The following is a 21,273-nucleotide window of genomic DNA, read 5'->3' as shown; positions in this document are numbered from 1 at the left end:
CTTGTAGATGGAGGAATACATGGAACCAATTTTTTTGTAGCCACAAACATCACTAGCAAGATTTATCGAAGATTGAGGTAGAGCATCAGCAGGTTTTGTAGCGTGTCTCAACCATATACCCGAGCACCAGCGCGCGCCTAGCAGCACAACCATGTGGCTAGCACACAAAGGGGCGCTAGGTTCTATCGCAGCACTATAGGTCACATGGCATGACACTACCACAAACAAATCACCGATGACAAGCCCTAGTTACTAATGAATAGATTGTTCAAAGATTTTGCACAACAAGAGTGATATATTTAGCAAGTGGAATACATGTTGATGAGATAGGTACATACTTGTTGATAGCATGAGAAACTTGGACTGGATCATGTGGAAAAAAATTAACAAAAGATTGGATAATTTCCATATATTTTGGACAGAAAGGCAACCAATATATAAACATGTATGCTTATGAAAATTATTATCACAACACATATACATATGCAGCAACATGAGGATGACTAAAATACTGCAATCCTAACTATACGTTGTTCTCACATTCGTCATTTACCAATAATTTCAACAAGCTCACTACCAAAATAAAACTCTTTTTAATTAAAGCAAAAAGGCATAAAGTTTGAATCAAGGAAAACAACAATATATATGGCCATTGTTTTGTTAGAAATTTCAGTATGAGAGACTACTTTATTTTCTTATCTTGACTTAGACGTGATATTGTAAAATTAAAACATAAGTATAACATATAACATAAAGAAATTGTGCTTGCTAAAATTTCCAAACCACAACCATCCATATACAATCCACGAGCCATACCACAAGAATCTAAATCTTTATAGAAACATAGGGCTAACAATATAGAGAACGCTCATCCTTACTCACGTCTAGTCATTTTCTCATCTTGCACAACTAAAGTCATCAACTCTAAACATGAAAGTCATCAACTCATTTTAATATTTGAGCTGAACAAACAATGATGCTACATGAAACTTCATGTATTATCACAACCAAACTCATGAAAGAGTGTATGCATGAAGTTCCAGTGGCTTAGGGCATTTACCGGTGGCGGCGGCGGTGGAGGACCGCCCGGTGGCGGCGGTGGTGGAGGGGAGGAGGCGGCCGCGGCGGCGGTAGTCCCGCGGTGGTGGCGGGTGACCGCCCTCCCTCGGTGGCGGCGGCTGTGGGGGACCGCCCGGTGGCGGCGGTGGTGGAGGGGAGGAGGCGGCCGCGGCGGTGGGGAGGCGCCGGCGATAGCGGGGAGGCGCTGGCGACGGCGTGGAGGGGAGGAGGCGGCCGCAGCGGTGGGGAGGCGCCGGCGACGGCGTGGAGCGCGCGGGCGCGGGGAGGCGTGGGCGCAAGTGCGGGGGACGGCGGGGAGGCGCCGGCGAAGGCGGGGAGGCGCCGGCACGGGGGACGGCGGCGGTGCGGCGGGGATGCGCGGGCGTGTGCGGTGTGTGTGTGTGTTTGTGCATGATTTGAGGGAGAAACAGCTAAGTGTTGAATGCTTCTGTTTACCGAGTGCCTAGATGTACGGCACTCGGTAAACTCAAGCACCGCAGCCCAATGACATGTGGGCCTGGTACATGTTTACCGAGTGCCCAGATCTACGGCACTCGGTAAACAGAAGCACCGCAGCCCAATGACATGTGGGCCTGGTACATGTTTACCGAGTGCCCAGATCTACGGCACTCGGTAAACAGAAGCACCGCAGCCCAATGACATGTGGGCCTGGTACATGTTTACCGAGTGCCCAGATCTACGGCACTCGGTAAACAGAAGCACCGCAGCCCAATGACATGTGGGCCTGGTACATGTTTACCGAGTGCCCAGATCTACGGCACTCGGTAAACAGAAGCATGGCAGCCCACTGTGGCAGACAGGTGGGCCGTGGCTAACCTTTACCGAGTGTTTGAGGTCACACTCGGTAAAAGTATCCATTATTTCATGCAAAACAAAAAAGAAAAAATGCCAATTTAATCCTAAAATTCACCAAACTTTCACATGAACTATTTCATGTCATCTATTTACTATCTAAAAAATTCCAAGTTCAAATCATAATGTTGAATTTCACTCTTAATAGAAATCCTACTCGTCATTGTGAATGTTTAGCGTCTCTTTGGGAGATGTACCGGTTCGGCAGCGACGAATGTAAAAATACTTCCGAAACGTTATGAAAATTTTTCTATAACATAGATGTATGCTTCAATGTTAATTCTTCCAATCTCGTGATTTATCGAGTTCGATTTTAATTATTACAATTAAATTTACACGATATGTACCTAATTTTCATAAAGAATGAAAATTTTGTGAAATATAGTAAATAAATCGAAATAAACACCATATTTTGGAATGGAGTACTAAATATCATATGTGGATAGAGGAAAAAGAATGAAGGGAAAAACAAGAAATTTGGTTGAATTTTACCGAGTGTTGCGCCAATACACTCGGTAAAAGATAGTGTTTACCGAGTATTGTGCACTTACACTTGGTAAAACTTTATTATTACCGAGTGCAAATACTTCTACCGAGTGTGACACTTGGTAAACATTTTCGGTCTTTTTTATTTGCTATGAGCGCTTGATGGGCGGAGTTGTTGTTACCGTGATGTTTGCCGAGTGTATGCTCATAACACTCGGTAAACATGTCATGTCGTGACGCCGTTTGGCGCACGGTTGCTATCTTAGGTGACGTGGCACCTCAATACCGAGTGGCTGTTTTTACCGAGTGCGCCCCTTCGGTAAACTTGTAGTTTTACCGAGTGTCTGAAGTTACCGAGTGTGCTGACTCGGTAAAGCGGTCGACTACCGGGTGTTTATGTTTTCTGAGTGTTGGCACTCGGTAAGTACTGTTTTCCGAGTGCCCCGACTTTTGACACTCGGTAATTGTCGGGGCACTCGGTAACTACACAGTCTCCGGTAGTGATTAGAGATAATCAACGATGAAGCCAAACAACATGGCATGTATCCAAACATTTCCTTCGAACAGCTGGGTGAGATCACGAGGCCAAAAGCAGTAGATTGCCTTCGCAGGAATGTGGCAGCTACCTTGTATCAGATGCTGTGGAAATCCAAGCATGGCAGCGCATACTTTCGGGTCGAGAAGACCTCATGCAGAGCAACCACTAGGATAGACAAAGTTGGAAAATGTCGTAAGCAACGGAGGGACAAGAAGGTTCCGGTTCAGGGATGGACAAGTGGTAACAATGAGTTCATTGTCTCATGGATTGCGCATGCGCCTGCCCAATTGCAGGGCTCAGTCATCGACTACTGGATTCAGAATGAAAAGCAATCAGCACCACCGTTATTATTGAAAACTAATGGCTGCACCCGTGATTGTCCAATCATGCTATCGTCTTTGCAAGATCACAGATATTTGGCTTGGAAGCTCAAGTTGTCCAGCACGTTCAATCCCTGAACGATTTCCACTTGCTTGTACTACCTTGATGTAAATAAAGTTCAACTATTGTCTGTGTTGCAAACATAAGATTATATAGGGTTGACCTATAAAATGTACTTCCTTCTCATTCCAAATTATAAGTTGTTGAGCCTTTTCTAGGTACGTAGTTTTTGCTAGATACTTAGATATACATTATGTCTAAATATTTAGAAAAGTTTACAATTCAGAACAGAGGGAGTAATAACTATTTTGCAGGTAGACATTCAGTTCTAACCGAACTTTCAGTCCGGTTTATTTGTTTTCGTTAATTTTGGATTTTGGAGAATATAAGAGCGAGAGTTATGCCAGAGAACCAACAACTGATGGTTTGGGTACCCAAACATTTTTTTTTTTATGAAACTGGATGGGTTTGCTGATAGGACCCAAAGTCCTACCGGAGTTGCTGCGGAGGTTGTAGGGATGGAAGAGGGGAGGGCGAGGTTTGATCTCTCGGCGACGGCATGGTGCCATGGCGACGAGAGGAAGAGGCGGCAGTTGCTTGCTGCTGCTGCCCTAGGGGCTGTGCATGAGTGAAGGCAGCAAGGAGTCACGCACGTAGCCCTTGGCCCTTGAGGCCAGGCAAATAATGGTTGCCTTCCTTGCCTTCTCCAATAAGTGTTAACAGATATATATAACCTCTCTATAAATCCTATTTTAAGAAATAAATATCCTAATTGAGGAAAATAGCAAATAAAGGTAACTGGGCTAATAACTAGGGGTGAAAATGGTACGGATATTTTCCGACCGTATTCGAGACCGAATCCGTTTAGAGGGGTTCAGATCTGTCCATATCCGAGTCCGGGTATTCAACATCCGACACCGTATCCGTATCCGAATACTCAAATCGCGTATTTATGATGTCGATATTAAATTATATCCTATCCGACATGGTTGACACTATCCGTATTCGAATCCGAATCCGGACAGAAATATAAAAACAAATGTAATATCAGTGATATCCGTCCGTATCCGATCCGTTTTCATCCCTACTAATAACCCATCTAATCTAGGCGCCTTCTATGCGCCGGCCTCTGGCCAGGCGCCCCTCTTTGCGCTGGTCTCTAGCCACCAGTACGCCGGCGTGTGTACTGGACGCCGGTCATAACATCTCTCCCCGTCTGGAGAAACAACTCGTCCTCGAGCTAGAAATCCGGGTAGAGGTCTTGGAATGCTTGGAGCGGCTCCCAGGTAGCATCATTCTCGGTCATGCCGCGCCACTGAATAAGAAAATGCCAAACGCCCCGCCGGAGTTGGGCACGGATGGCACGCTCAGGAGCTTGAAGAAGGTGACCATCGAGCGTAGGCGGTAGAGGAGCAGGTGCAGTCGGAGGATCTCCCTTGTGCGGTTTCAGCAAACCCACGTGGAAGACATCATGCAGACGGGCGCCCTATGGAAGCGGAAGGCGATAAACGATGGTGCAGATGCGCTCCAACACTTGGAACGGGCCGGCATAGTGAGGACCAAGCTTGCCCTTAGCTCGGGGCTCGAGGGACTGCACAGAATGGTGCACACCCATGTGTTTTGGATCAATCCAACACACGATTTTGAAGCCGTCTGATCTTCTAGAGCTCCCGCGCGCCTTCGTCCGATCTGTGCCCGCGCCACCACTGCGGCCTCGTCGCGCCGTGCCCGCGTCGCCGCTGCTCCCGGGCCAGCGCCGCCGCTGCGCCCGTGCCGCCCGTGCCCGCGCCGCTGCGGCCTCGCCGTGCCGTGCCCGCACCGCCGCTGCTCCCATGCCAGCGCCACAGCTATGCCCACGCCCACGCCACCGTGATTTGTTGCTTGTGATTTGTGCTGACACAGCCGTGATTTGTCCTTGTCCATTCATAGAAAAAAAATTGTTTGTTGTGATCTGTGATTTGCGATTTGTTGTTGCTTGTGATTTGTGCCAACATAGCCGCGGCCAAGGGCGGGCTGGCCGACAGCGGCGGGAGCGAGTTGTGCAGTGCGTCTGGAGATAGAAGAAGGCCGGAGGCTAGAGGTAGAAGAAGGCTGGAGGCCGTTGGATCTTCATCCTATTTTTTTAAAAAAATCATGAAATCATGTGTTGAAACTGCATAAAACACATGCTTACGCAGTAGACGGACTCAAATCCCCACATCTGGTATTGTAAAAAAAATCTGAGTGACCCCAAATATTCATTTAAACTACCTATCTTATTATGAAAATAACCTATGTAAATTTGCATACAAATTACATAGCTACACCATTGTTAAAGCTATTCTGTTTTGCAAACAATATACTATGAAGTATTTATTATGTCTATTGTATTAGAAATAGAATAATGAGAAAATACACAATTTAGTATAAATAATTTTTAATAGTTCGGTATTAAATGAAATCTAATATTTTTCTTCTGTTATGTTTCTTTTTCTTTTCTTTGTGTCTTTGTGGGATTGTTTCCCTTTTTGGCTACCTTGTCAATACCCTTTGTTTTATTTCTGTTTTCAATAAAATCATCTGTTTTTTCTCCCCACAGTTTCAGTTCAAAAAAAATAATGACTATGTCTTACAAGATTCTAACCCATGCGAGAGTATGAATTGATGGATTAGTTATTCTCTCATAGCAATATATACAATTTAGTGTCGGATTAGTGTCCTAACATTTTTCCCCAAATCTTTTATTCTTTTTAGTATTGCCTATCCATCGTTCTAGTTAGTCCCTAGCGTACATCCTCCAATAACCTAGTTAGTTAATGTAATTAGTGTTTTACTTGTTTGATCTCACTCCAAATTAATCTTCAATGGCATAAGTATTATTTAGGATTACTCTTTTTATTATATTTCTGATTTTCTTTGTTTCTATTATTATTAATTATTATGATCCTTTTTCTGGTCTAAGAATTAGATCAATTGGATGAAGGCTAGAGATCTAAGGCAAATTAATTAATTTTGTTCCCCTTTTCTTCGTAATATTTATGTTTTTTTGTTAAACTTTTTAGCTTCCTTCATTATGTATATATCATAACACAAATATTTATTTAATTGTTATTTATAGTCTTTCTGTGCATGTATTTGGTTAAATATGATTGTTGTCGGCTTACAGACCCTCCCTATGCCCAAATTGTGGCCTCGGCCCTGCTTGTCGCCCATGACACTGGTATGCAGCTGCGGGCTTGCCGTCGGCTTCAGGTTCTGCTTTTTGCTCCGAGCTTTGCACCCAAAATTTCTACGTTTAGTCACCGTCGACTTTGACACTGGTTGGTCCTACGCGATGAATAATTCTGGTCCATGCCTGACGCTTTCCTATGTGGTGTCTATATATCAATTAATTCTGGCGGTCTCCGAAATGTGATACAAATGTCGACCTCAGTGCTTTGCCCTCTACTCAAAGTCTTCAAAGTCTTCCTGTGTGCATATGACTCTTGAGTCTTGACAAATTTCCACGATGCCGTTCTCAAATAATTTACCTCTTGATATGTATTTTGTATGGTCATACAACTGGCTGGGCTGGATAAATTCACACACTCTTGTGGGTACTGGTCACAACCCTGCAACCTTTTTTCTCAAATAAATAGGACTACTACATATCGTTACATTAAGAAGCTAGCAACCCTACAACTAGTTCAACCTCACCAGGTTTTGATTTCCTCTGCACTTGCAAAACTGATGAATCTTAATGCACATTCTGACTCCTATATATATTGATAGTATTTTGCTTTCTTTCCGATTGAGCATGCAGGACACTCGATTCTACAGGTTGCTTTGATCAATACTAATGGCAGCACAGGTGGTCAGTTCTGCAGTGGCCCAGGAGGCGGTTAGCCAAGCCTTATCAAAAATGAAGGAGATGTATGGGCACAGGTCAGATGGAAAGGAGCACATGGAAAGCATGGAGATGGCTCACATCAAGCTGGAGGCCGCACTTGAGACCTCCAACAAGTGGAACGTCACCAGCGCGCCATTGCTGCGCTGGCAGAGCAAGCTCAAGCGCGCTGCACAGGAGTGTGACCACACCCTGCGAAGGTGCAAGCAGCGCATGGAAGAAGATGAGGAGAGGCAATATTGGGTAAGGAGATTTGCCTTTCCCAAGCTACTCGCTCACACTGCTAGGTCGTTCGTCTTGTCCTTCTTCTGTCGCGGCGACGACGATGAGCTGACAGGATCTACCGTCCGCCGTTTCGAGCGGTATGCAGACGGTGCGAACGAGTTCCTAAGATATGTGGAGCTCGGTGGCACACCATACCAACACATGTTCTTCGACCCTATGATAAGGCAACTTCTCTCTGGCAAGGGAACAAAATATTGCTCTGTTCACGGGGGTCAGCATCTCTCATTCCTTCTACATCCGTTTAGTCCACCCGAGCATGGAATGGAGGGTATTCTAATATTCCTACTTGAAGATGGCAACGCGCCAGAGAATAATTTCTTTCTTTCCCTCAGTTTACGGCTTTCTGAGAGTATCAACATAGTTGGGGTTGCAGTCAGATGCCTGCAGCTATTTACACCTCACTTGGGCTCAACAGCCGAGACTGTGAAGACAAAGCTCACCCAGCTACCAACACATGACTTTTGCTGGATGCAAGACGCGGCTTATTCTGTGTTTGGTCGTAAGGAATACTGGGACAATCTTCACACCATCCGTTGGAAATTGTTTCAACCCACCCTGGTTTGTCGTCAGCAACAAGATCGTCACTACGAGCAGAGATATGATGCTAGTAGGAAAAGCTCATCATCAGAATCATTACCATGTGATGTGTACTTAGAACCAGTTACCCAAGTGCATTTGCTGGGCCACGTCGCACTGTTAGCTGGGGACAACAGACAGAGTGCAGTGGCCAATGGCGAAACATGCCCCACGAGAGAATCTCCATTCCTAAAACTTGGGGGGCACTTATGGCCTCATGCCTCTTCTGAAGATATGTTGCCTGCAGTTGGTGGTTCAGCGACAGAGATGATCAACAGGGAGGTAAAGTCACGTGGCTTTTATGCAAACATTTCCTTTGACCAGCTAGGTGAGATCATGGTACCAAAGGCGGAAGATTGTCTTGGCAGGAATGTGGCAGCTGGCTTGTATCAGATGCTGTGGAAGTCCAAGCATGGAAGCGCATACCTTCAGGCCGAGAAGACCTCATGGCCGCCCATACCTTCAGGTCTGAAACTGAAAGGCAGAGGTGCGAAAAATCAGAAACAAAGTCGGTCCAAGAAGGTCAAGCACCCATGGATAAGTGAGACCAATGAGTTCATGAGCTCTTGGATTCTGCATGCGCCTGCCCACGTGCAGGCCTCATTCGTGAACTGGGTTGAAAACGAAAAGCCGCCATTGCTGCTACCATTTTCCTCGAGAACTACATCCTGTGTCCATGATTGTCCAATCAAATCGTTGTCTTTGCTAGATTGGCACACATCTTCAGCGAGGAAAATCAGGTCTTCTAGCACGTTCATTACCTTACGTACTTGATGGTACCTAGTATGTGCCTTCCGGGGAATGTATGTTCTACTAGAGGATGTTCATGGTGATGGACAATTCAAATCGATATAAATAACCTGTAATCTCTCTCTGAAATTAGTTTTCTAATAGTTATTCCATATGTTTTTCTATGCATGTTTAAAGTTTTGCTCATTGTGTCTGTAACTCTGTATCTGCGTATCAACTTTCAGTACGACCTGCTGTGACCCTTAATAGTTCAACTTCACCAGGTTCTAACCTCTTTACACTTACAGTTTACAAGATGGATTATAGATTTTAAATATAAACAGACGAAAAGGGATAATCTGAGACACACATATGCATTGAGTATGTTTCTTTTTCTTTCCCGATCGAGCATACAGTTTCTACAGGATGACTATGACATGTTGCTTTGATCGATCCAAATGGCAGCAGAGATAGTAAGTTCTACACGATGGGACATGCTGCCGACACCCGGGCCAATCCTATCTGTCTTCTACTAAGTAATCTTCACTCACTCTGGTGGTCTCAGCGATGTGATCCAGACATCAACCTCACTGCTGCTTTGCCCTCTGCATCACTTAGCTGGTATATGCGCTCTATGTCGACCTCAGTGTTTAATTTTGCCATCTACCACTCTACACAAAAGTCCTCCTGCGTCCCTATCACTCTTGACAAATTTCTGCGCTGTCCCTCTCACAAATATACTACCTCTCTATATGTATGATCACAATTCACAACTGCCTGGCTCAGCAGGCTAGATTCCCCAACCTTTTGTGTGTGCTGTCATGGTTTTAGACTGTCAAGTGTCATAGTGCTTACCCTAAAAAAAAAGTGCCATAGTGCTGGTACGACTTTCTGTGACACTACAGCTAGTTCAAGTGTTCAACAACGCCAGGTTTTGATTTCGTCTCCACACTTGCACTTTACAAGATCGATCATAGATTTTAAACTGATGAACAGGGACAATCTGGCTCATAAATGTATGGAATATTTTTCTTTCTTTCTCTGCATACAGGACAACCGATTCTACAGCAGGTTTGTTCGATAAATCTTCAGGTCTGAAACTGAAAGGCAGAAGTGCAAAAAATCAGAAACAAAGTCGGGGGCGCTCAGCCTTTCTACTGGCCGATGGGCCCCCGTCGCGCAGCGCCATAAAAGGACGGTGGGGGCTGGGGCCCAAGACACAAGGTTTACCGCAGCCGCCAGCGCCCCACCGCGTCATAACCCTAGTCCGATCTAGAAGGGCGCGCTGTAAGCGACGAAAAACATGATGTATTTTATCATGTTCTTGGGGTATATAATTGATGTTCGGTAGTATACATGTGATGTTCTATAATGTATTTTGTTATGTTCACATTTTATAAGTGAGATGTTCTAGATTGTCTTTGAGTGAGATTCAATAAAAGAAAAAATTATCTTTATATAATATATTTTGTTATGTTCTTGCAATATATCATTTTTCTTTTAGAACATTTGTCTTAAGAACTAGAACATTATATCTGCTCAATAAAAAAGTATTCTATCTTTATGAGAAAAATGTTATTTGATATTTTTTCTAAATATACCCAAGTGAGATCTTGTTCTGAAGAATTTACTGTAAGAAGCATAATGGCGCAATTGGAATTTAATTTTAAAACTCAGTTTAGAAGTTACTACTTTTTTTAACTTTCAAACAATTTGCACATGGATGATCAGCAAAATCATTTCACTTGCATGCATGATACTCTGTGTTTCCCTCAACCGCACCAATTTTTCGGCCCAACACCCAACATGCAAGCCCCCCCCGCCCCCCCCCCCCCCCCCCCCCCCCCCCCCCCCCCACCGCATCGACCCCATGTTCATCTTCCCCGAGCGTCAAAGCGAAGAGGCATGGCGATTGGTCGGCGTACCAGACCTGTGGAGCATGTACAGTTCCCCTGGTGGAACACAAGGTCACTCAACCAGTCAACCCAGCGAGATTGGTAGACGTACCATGTCTTCATCCCAGGCTGCCACAGCGTAATCCCAGGCAAGCCACGCCAGTCTGAGAGCCCGGGCACAGCCCTACGGTACGAGAAGCCTGCCACTATGAACTTGGTCGCCGAGCCAGGCGGAGCAGATAGCACGACATGGTCGAGTGACCTTGAATACATGGGGTCGGGGTCATCGTTGGCAGTCCAGGGGAGCTCACCGGAGGTGGTGCACAGTAGGGAGCACGCAGGCGGGGTACACAGACGACCTCGTGGGAGAACGCATTCACCAGGAAGCGCTCGCGGACGGCGGCATCTTCGCAGGGCCTCGCCACGAGAAGCCACCCTTCGGAAGATCCCACACAACCGACATGGCCGGTGGCCACCTCCTCAGGCATCCACGCGCGGCGCATGGCGACAATTGCCCCATGGGTGGAAAAGCTGAAGAACCTGAACCTGGGGAGCACGAGAAGTGGTAGCGGCGGCGGCAGGCTGTGCCCGTGCGTGGCGTCACGCCAGTGCCGACACACGGACCGCACGGAGGCGCGATCGGCGAGGGAGTGCGGGAAGCGGAGCACGACGCCTAGTATGTCCGCCAGAATGAACACCCACAGCGACGCGGCCGCGTCGTCGATGCTTGTCGTCCTCTGCCGCTTTTTGTCGAGCGCCTCGCCTGCAAGAACCGCAAGAGGGCTGCGGTCGTCCCCTGAGGCTGTGACTACGGACTCACCGGCGGTGTCGGCGACGGGATCCATCTCCATCCGAGAGCTCCGCCCCTGGGTTTCTTGATCCGATGAAGCCATCAGTGGCGGACCTCGGGTTTTACCTAAGGGAATACCATTATAAATTTTTTATATACAATCCGGTGAATTCCTGATCTCACTATATTATGAATGACTTGATAATGTTAGCAATCAAATAGACATGATTTTTCTACAATACAAAGAAGTTGAAAGAGTGGCGATTGAATCTTACCTCGACGGGCCGGCACGCGGCTCTGCGTGTTAGGGTGTGTTTGGTTGCCCGCATAAGGGCAAACCAGGCTCGCGGGATGTAGCCAGCTCATGTTTGGTTCCCTGGCCACCCTCCCGAGCCAGGCTCCGCTCGTGCAAAAGCCCCCTCCTGGCCTGGCTCGCGAGGAACGCCCAAATCATCCGTTTTTCTTCAGCCTGGCTCGCTCCGTGCTCCCGCGAGCTCGCGCGCCTGGCGATTCCGTGCGCGGGGAGATGGCGCGAAGATCCTAGGGTTACCTCTCCCGTTCCCGCCATTCACCGCCTATATATCTTCCCTCCCGCCGCCTCCCTCTCTTCTTCTTGTCGCTCCCCGTCTGCGCCGCCGGTAAGCTCCACCTCCTCTTCCTCCTCCCCCCGGTGTTCTTGATGGATTCGTGGCCTCCTAATGCCTACCCTCTCTCTCGATTTAGTTGCAGGTGCCGTGGATTTGAGTCCTCTCGAAGCAAGTGAGTTTTTCCCCTTCTCTTTCTCTATTTTTTCTGTGCGATTTGAAACCTTAGGTCACCATTGTTTGTTGATCTCGCTGCAGGCACACCAGATCTGATTTCTTGGCTGTTATTGCGGTATGGATCCTTGTTCTTAGGTCTCATTTTTTTTCTTGTTTTTTTCAAGTAAAAATCATATTTTATGTATGCTAATCCTCTTTTCTTTGCTTGTGTGCTTGCAGATCTAAGCTCCCTCACCTGCTGGGTTGGGCTCTTGCTGGTGCTGCTGCTTGTTGATGTGGGTATTTTGTATATCTACTCCCCCTCTCGCCTCCCCCCTAATCTGTACCGTACGATAGTGAGTCCTGCGTTCTTGGATTCGGATGCATGTCCTACTTTGTGAGATTATGAGCAAGTATATGAAGTTGCCATTTTGTCTGAGCTATTGTCCAAGTCTGTGATGATTCCTTTTGTCCTGAGCTATTGCCTTAGTCTATGATGATACCTTTTTCCTGAGCTATTGCCCTAGTCTGTGATGATGAAAGTCTTATTTTTAGCATGTTCTAGTATATGATGAATCTTTTTTCTGAGCTTTTGTCCAAGTCCATGATGATGACATTGTCATTCTGAGCATTTGTCCTTAAATTCTTGGTGATGCATTACAGAGAGAGGATGGGTTGAGGGTTCCACCAGGTAATTAAATCAACTGTGATAATAAGAAGCAAATGTAACTGCAAAATGATGAATCTAATTGAACTCCACATTTGTTTTAGGCAAATTCTTCTTAGTAGATGCTGGATATGCCAGCTCATTACCACTGGAGTGAGGACTGATAAGGGCTTCAAAGAAGTGCACCTGAACAAGGTGGCAAAGGCCCTGCAAGAGTTCTGTGGTCATGAAGTTAGTGGTACCCAGGTGTACAACCACCTGAGGAAGTGGAGGCAGAGGTGGGTGAAACTGTCCAAGCTGAGGGACCTTAGTGGAGCTCATTGGGATGAGGACAACTGCATGATTGTTCTTGAGGAGGAACACTACAATGGTCATACCAAGGTGAGCAAGAACCTGTGATACTACAACTTGATTTGTTAGATGACTCTTTGAAACATTTTATCATTATGGCTAACAAGGGACAGTTCATTATGCAGGACCACCCCAATGATGCTCTACTGCTCAACAAGCCCATACATCACTACAAGCAGATGATGGTCATCTTTGGCAATGGTCAGGCAACACCGCAACAGGCAAGTGGGCTATGGGTCCAATGAGCCACTTGGCACACCATCTGACTGTGCTGAGAGCTACTGAGATCCTGAACAGTGGCAAGACTGTGACTCCTGAGGCTACCAACAGTGAGGGAGGAGTTGGTAACAAGAGGAAGAGATCCATGCTGGCAGAAGAGGATGTTGTTCTGTTCACTGGCATGGCAGAGGCAGTGAAGGATGTTGCTGATGCTATTAGGTCGACCAAGGTTGAGGATTCCCACCCTGAGCGGTATGGTGCTGTTATGTTTGTATCAGGCTTCACTGAAGAAGCACTGATGTGTGCTTATGGCCATCTGCTGGACAACAAGGCCTTGGGTTCAGCTTTTGTCAAGATGTCTGACTCCCACCGTGTGCTGTGGCTAAGGACCTACTTGGCCAAGCACTACTACATGTGAAGGCTTCACAGCTTGGGGTTGATCCTTTTGTGCAGTGCCTGCATTATCATGGTGGTCTTCTGATGCAGTGCCTGTCCCTGTGCAGTGGTGGCCTCTTTTGTGCATACCTAACTACAGCTGGTGGATGTGTAGTGGGTTGACCTTCTCTTTTGTGCAGTTGATCTGATCCTGCATAGCTTACTTACTAACACTAACATATAGTTAGTGTCTTAGATAACCCTGCACCTACAACCTAGATCAACCTAGTGGTGGCAATCTGACCATGAGTCCATTGCCAATGATGTGAACCTTGTGGTTCTGAACTTGATATAGGCACCAGCCTGTGCCTGTGATTTGTACAATTTCATTCTGAGCACTTGCCTTATTGCCTGTGATGTTTGTTTTCTTATATCTGAGCACATGTCCATTGCCTATGATGCTTTATGACTGAACTGAGCACATGTCAATTGCCTGTGATATTTTTGGATTGATCTGAGCACATGTTCATTGCCTGTGATGTTTTTTGATTGATCTGAGCACATGCCCATTGCCTATGATGTTATTTTGATTAATCTGAGCACATGTCCATTGCATGTGATGTTTTTTTAATTGATCTGAGAACATGTACAGCTATGGCTTGGTATGTTGTTCATGTTGGGAAGGAGCCTGGGGTCTACTCCAGCTGGGCCGAAGCACATGCTCAAGTAGATGGTTTCAAGGGAAACTGCTACAAAAAATACAAAACAAGAAATAAAGCTTTGATAGCTTTCTATGGTGATCAACCTGAAAATCCACCTCTCCTCCAACCTGTCAGTGCACCTCTACTAGAAAATGATGGAAATGACAACTTTCGCTTGTGCCATATTTCATTTATACTTGTAATAGCAGTAGTTATTGCCTTGCTAGTAGGTTTTTTCATTTGAAAATTGATGTAATATCTGATATTAACTAGTGGGTGGTAATGTTACACTAGTGGAGAAATGAGATCTAGTCCCGGTTGGGAACTAGCTCTACTCCCGGTTTCTCAACCGGGATTAGCAATTCGGGAGTAAAGGTTGGGACCTTTAGTCCTGGGCATATAACCGGGACTAAAGGTTCACCCATAGGAGAAAAAATAAACGAAATACTAGGGAGACCTCTCTTGCGGTGTATGAGATTCGAACTCAGGACATCTCTCCTCGTGCATAAACTCCTTATCAACTCAGCTGTACACCACATGTGACAGAGTCCTGGACACTCTCCTTTTGAATTGACCCATGGAGTACCTTTAGTCCTGGGTGAAAGACCTTTAATCCAGGTTAGTGATACCAATCGGGACTAAAAGGTCACCCTTTAGTTCCGGTTGGTGTTACCAACCGGGACTAAAGGTTGAAGGACCTTTAGTCCGGGTTGGTAACACCAACCGAGACTAAAAGGTTGACCTTTAGTTCCGATTTTAGGCTCCAACCGGGACTAAAGGTGGCATGCTACGAAAGCCTACCAGGACAGGAGCCTTTAGTCCCGGTTGGTAGCTTCAGCCGGGACTAATTCTCCCTCTACTTCCGAGCGCAAAAAATATCGAGACTAAAGTCCAAAATCGAAGTAGATGAAAGGTCATTTCTCTACTAGTGTTACCACTACATGCAAGAGGTGACTACAACTTGTTGTATGCAGCCAACCAAACAATGATCCATGCATGAGCTTTTTAAATCTGCAAACACATGCATGCAACCAAACACTGTCTCAGTCTAGCTTGGTTCCACAGATGCATGCAACCAAACAACCCTTGTTGCATGCATCTGACCTGAGCAAATGCAGCTTGGCTGCCTGGAGCTAGCCTGGCTGGGCTGGGAAGGGTACCAAACACGCCTTTAGTGGCGCACTCGCGCACGTGCTGCGAAACTGACAACAGCCTAGGCGCCTGTGTAGGTCGACTTCGTTGTTCGTCAATTCGAGACGGCGGCGGACGAGTCCCCGGCGTTGGTGCGATAGTACGTTCCGACCTCCGTGATAGCGTGGATGAATGAGCCTAAACTCTGGCCGAGTCCTATCGTGTGGCCAGCAGCGCGCATCACCGCACGTGGGCCTGCAAAGGCCGTGCTAGTCGCGTGTGGCCAGTAGGCAGTTGCAAGGCGGCCGCATGCAGGCAGGGCCGAGCCGGCAAAAATCGAGGCCCTGTACCAAACTCTAAAATGAGGCTCAGTATTGTATCGAAACACTAGCAGCATGTTCGGTTGGCTGGTTCGTATCGTTGCTGGTTCGTGAAGAAGTACTGCTGGCTGGTTTGTGTGAGAGGAAAATACTGTTCCGGCTAAAAATTTACGATCGTTTACGACAAGCCACAGCCAAACGAACAGGCTGTAGATAATCCAGAACAAGAACAAATATAACTAAACACCTAGATGGATCAATATTATATTAGTCATTATCCATCAATGTTGATTAAAATATTGAAAATTAATTGCATCAGAAATCATATTAGTATACCGATCTGCCGCGAGGCGCGAGACACGAGACGGACTGACGGATCACCGATCACGGACGAGACGGGATCTGCGAGACTGCGATGTGCGCGAAGTGCGATGGAGTCCTGCCGTCCTGGCGTCTTGCCTAGCCGGCGCGGCGCCCTTTGGTCTGCGGATGCGTCCTGGACGCCGATGCGGCGCCTGGCGGCTGGCGTGATGAACTGATGAATTGATGATGTGGCCTGCAGTGCTGTACCGTCGCGGTACCTGTGCCTGCGATGCGAGACAGCGAGAGGGCCAGAGGGGCAGGGCATGCCGCTTGCCGCTTGGGGGCTTGGGGCCTTGGGCCTGGCCGCCCGCTGCCTGCCATATGCCATCGATTGGGCCTACTATACAACTACAGGCCTATACAGTACATGTACATCTATACCTATACTGTACCTGATTGGTTGGTGGGCCCCTCCTATTTGGGGGCCCTGTTCGACTGAACCGGCCGCACGTGCTTGTGCTCGGCCCTGCATGCAGGTACGCGCAGCAACGCTTGCCCTTTCCGGTTTCCTACTACTGTTTTTTTGTTTTTTTTACAAATTTATTACGTATACATATATTCTACCAGATAAATGTGCGTGTGTTGCACCGGAATCATGAATTTTTATACACGTCTACAGAGACATATTTGATCACGGTAAGCACCAGCATTTAATAAGTAGTTCTTACGGCTGCCGCAGCCACCAGCTTCATCCCGGTCGTGATGCAGACGCATGACGACGCGTCGTCGCGCACGCGTTGGGTGGGCGTGCAGACACGATCCGCAGCCAAGCGTCGGGCACGTGATTGGGAGACGTGGGTAGGCGAGCGGACGAGCGCGTTTGGCGGGTCGGTGGGCGGACACGATCTGGAGTGGGCAAGCGGACAAGGGCGCGCGTCAGGTGGGCGGGTCGCGGCGGACGCGATCGCGGCGGGCGAGCGGATGCGACGACGCGGGTAGAGGCGCGGGCGTCGAGTGAGATTGAGTCGGCGAGTGTGAGGCTCAGGGATGGTGGCGGATCGGGAGCGAGCGAGCGAGGGAGCGGAGGGCTCAGCAAGACAGCAACGGTGCGGTTTGTAGAAGCGGGGAGCCAGGGAGCGGAGGGCTCAGCAACGGTGCGGTTTGCAGAAGCGGGGAGCCGAGGAGCGGAGGGCTCACAAGCGGGGAGAGGTTGCAGGAGCCAACCATCCCACAGGCTCCCATCACCGGTAACCACTGGTATAAAAAATGAATTATAAAGACGTCCCTATTTTATATCAGAAACGGTTTATTTCACTGCTACAAAAATAATTTATAGCAACGCCTCTTTTTTTTATGAGCGGCTAAATATTGAGTTGTCCCTACAAATGGTTGACAATGTAGGGGCGACTGGTGTTAATAGCCGCCCCTCACAATGGTCCTATTTGTGCCGCCCCTATAAATATAGAGCTGGCCCTACAGATACACGCTAAATAGTAAAAATTAAGTAATAAAATTTGAATTTGTTCGTACGACCTCGATTGGAGAAATAATCAAAATAAAAGTTGTAGATCTCGAAAAGTTATAGAACTTTGTAGTTTGTAACTTTTTCATTTGAAATCATTTACTGTTTCAAAAGGTCGTTGGAAATTCAATTTTTAAATTATTGAAGAACGCTGATTTCTCTTTTTAATCTCTGGCTAAAACTTATAACTAGTCTTTCTCCCTCGTACTAACTTTAAATTTGATTATTTTTCCTAAAATTTTCTAAAATTATGCTCTATCAATTTATTGTGTTGTTACCGCTATTATTTTGGTCATTTTTTCATGTGACTTTGTTTTATCAATTCAAAATTTGAATTTGAAAAAAATGACAACTTGAATTAACATTTTGAAGGAGTAAATGATTTCAAATGAAAAAGTCATCAACAACAAAGTTGTAGAGCTCATCAAGATTTACAACTTTTATTTTGGTCATTTCTTCATCCAAGCAAGTGATGGTTAAATTATTGATAAATTTATGTATCACTCGTATAGTTTCATAAACTATAAGAGACTTATGTAAATTTGTGAAGAATGTGTACTACCACTTTGTTGGATGAACAAATGATCTAAATAAAATTTGTAGATCTTGATGAATTCTACAACTTTTTTTTGCTGACGGCTTTTTCAGCTGAAATTATTTACTAGTTCAAAATGTTGTTTGAAGTAGTCATTTTTTAAAAATTCAAATTTTGAATTGTTCAAACAAAGTCACATGAAAATATGACAAAAATGAAAGTTGTAGATCTCAAAAGTTATAGAAGTTAACAACTTTTTCATTTGAGATCATCTTGTCAAGAAAAACTACGTTTGAATTTCTCAAATTTGAAATTTAAATTTTCTAAATGACCTCGAATGGAGAAACAACCAAAATGAAAGTTGTAGATCTTAAAAAGTTATAAAACTTTGTAGTTGACAACTTTGTCATTTGAGATCATTTTGTCAAGGAAAACTACGTTTGAATTTCTCAAATTTAAAATTTGAATTTTTCAAACGACCTCGAATGGAGAAACAACCAAAATGAAACTTGTAGATCTCGAAAAGTTATACAACTTTGTAGTTGACAAATTTTTGATTTGAAATCATCTTATCAAGGAAAACTACGTTTGAATTTCTTAAATTTGAAATTCAAATTTTGTAAACGACCTCGGATGAAGGAACTACCAAAATGAAAGTTGTAGATCTTGAAAAGTTAAACAACTTTATAATTGACAACGTTTTCATTTGAATTCATTTAGGGCCTCAAGCAATTAATTTAAACTTGGTTTTAGATAATATGTGGGGAAAGAAAATCAATTATAGACATAAGTGAGTGTGAGGTGTAGTGGTAGAGGAGCATACGCGCGAGAGAGAGGTTGCAGGTTTGAATCCCGCCAGGCGCGACTTGCGACTTGTGCAGGTGGCTGACCGGTGAGGGCCTCCCTGAATTAAGAATTTTTTTTTTTTTTGCTCGGATTCAAGAATTTCTGGAAACAAACTGCCCCTAGATTTGTAGAAGCAGTTCGCCAGCTGCTCCTACAAATCGGCCATTTCTAGCAACTGGTTCGATAGGGGTGGCGGGCAAAACCGTTGCTAGAAATGGTTTTTCAGCCACCCCTAAAAATCATGGCTGTAGTATTGTTTACGGTCGTCACTACGAATGCATACGAGAGAGACACCTCAAACCGGAGTCGCACACGGTGACTGTGGACATGCCTTCGCCAGTCAAGGTGACTGTGTTGAATACTCTCGTAATTACTACAGAAGCAGCAATATTTTCATCCTTGTCAATTTCTTTTACCTTGGTCGTCTTAGTTAGTATTACACCTCTTTTAGCAATAAAAAAATATCTTAACATTAAGGGGCAGATTTACTCGTCAAATTTCTTGTGTTATCATGATGCCATTAGTAGTTAAGAATTTGTATATCGACCTAACTATATAACTACGACTTTTACATAAGGTCCAATACAATGGTATCCTTCGTTGCTTGTAAGTTTACATTCGTAATAGTTATAATTAGATTATTCCATTCTAGCAATTTATTCCCAATAAGTGCCCTCCTAAAAGAGATATTAAGGGGAACTGTGTTGAATACTTTGTCTACTGTAGCATGTTTTTTGCGAACTATGTTGACAAGTTCAGGAATTTGTAGCTTAAAGGTTGGTTCACTAACTAGGTATCTTGCCAGAACCAGATTTGAGAATCGTGCATTAAGTTGAACCTCACTAAATCCAAAAATTGATCCTTAACTGCCATAAAATCCATCCAAAAATGAGAATCCCTAGCTTTCCTTTTAACTTGGGAAAGTGCTTTATTATTTATGTACTAATTTCGTAATAATTTCTGCCACATTTCATCTACATTACAAAGTTTGTATAACCATTTGTTGAGGAGGGACTTATTGTGTAAATTTGAATTTTGAATTTCCAACCCTCCTATTCCCTAGGTTGGTATCCTAAACCCCATTTTACAGGTCTATATTTTTTCTTGTGCTCATGATTTCCTAGAAAAATCTTGATCCATAATATTTAATTTCTTGAAAGACCCTCGAGGTACCTCGAAGAAAGAGAACATATACATAGGAAAACTGGACCACTGAATTGATTAGCACAAGCCGCCCACAGACTGATAGAAACTTACACTTCCAACTACAAAGTCTTTTCTCAATTCTTTCTTCAGTAATCTTCTAGTCTTTATTATTTAATTTTCTAAAACGCATATGTATTCCCAGATATCGAAAGCGATAGGATCCTACTTTCCAAAGAGTTGTGAGTATTAAGCTTCACATTGTTTTCCTTGCCCAAAGTAGAAAATCTCACTCTTATGAAAGTTTATTTTTAGACCCGACAATTGTTCAAAAGTCAAAGGTGCAACTTCATATTTGTTTGTTCAATATCATGGTGCATAAAAATATTTGTCATCTACATATTGCAAAAGTGATAAACCATCTTCTATATGAAATGAGGCACTATCTCTTTTATCTGATCATCCTCTTTGGCTCTCGCAATAGTGATTGCTAACATGTCCACCACTATATTAAATAGTATAGGGATAATGAATTACCTTGTCTAAGCCCTTTTTTAGTTTTGAAATACGGTCTTAGCTGACATTTCACTTTTATACTAGGATTCCCTCCTTGTACAAAACCTTGTACCCAATTGCACCAAATTGGAGAAAACTCTTTCATTCTAAGAGCTTGTTGCAAAAAGTCTCATTTCACCTTATCATATGCCTTTACCAAGTCAACTTTTCAAAAACAAAACATTAAATTTCTTTTTATGCAATTCATGGATTGTTCCATGTAGAACTGTGGCTCCCTCATTTTCCTTTTTTGAAGGGTTTTCTATTTTTTAAAATTTGAGTCTCATCACGCGATAAAAACAGCCAGGGAGGAAAGCTGTTTGTGCAGGTCAAACCATTTTTTGTGTGAACTTCGTAATTCTGTTGGTGGCTGCCTTGGTAAAGATTT

At 44.8% G+C, this 21,273-nt stretch overlaps 1 protein-coding gene across 1 annotated transcript; it reads left to right on the top strand.

Annotated features, from left to right (window-relative positions):
• The first annotated feature begins 6,892 nt into the window (after positions 1–6,892).
• On the top strand, positions 6,893–8,936 carry LOC136490141 (uncharacterized). Its single transcript, XM_066486623.1, has 2 exons — positions 6,893–7,015; positions 7,119–8,936. Exon 2 carries the CDS (start codon positions 7,155–7,157, stop codon positions 8,835–8,837), a length of 1,683 nt encoding a protein of 560 aa, XP_066342720.1. The 5' UTR covers positions 6,893–7,015; positions 7,119–7,154; the 3' UTR covers positions 8,838–8,936.
• The last annotated feature ends 12,337 nt before the right edge of the window (positions 8,937–21,273 follow it).

This window comes from Miscanthus floridulus, chromosome 10 (genome assembly GCF_019320115.1).
Source record: "Miscanthus floridulus cultivar M001 chromosome 10, ASM1932011v1, whole genome shotgun sequence".
Lineage (NCBI taxonomy): Eukaryota > Viridiplantae > Streptophyta > Magnoliopsida > Poales > Poaceae > Miscanthus > Miscanthus floridulus.
The sequence above is the reverse complement of the archived record's forward strand: the minus strand, read 5'-3'. Positions and strand labels throughout refer to the sequence as shown.

Excerpts from the sequence above, each read along its gene's own strand:
- LOC136490141 (XM_066486623.1), top strand. The coding sequence starts at position 7,155 with ATGGCAGCACAGGTGGTCAGTTCTGCAGTGGCCCAGGAGGCGGTTAGC.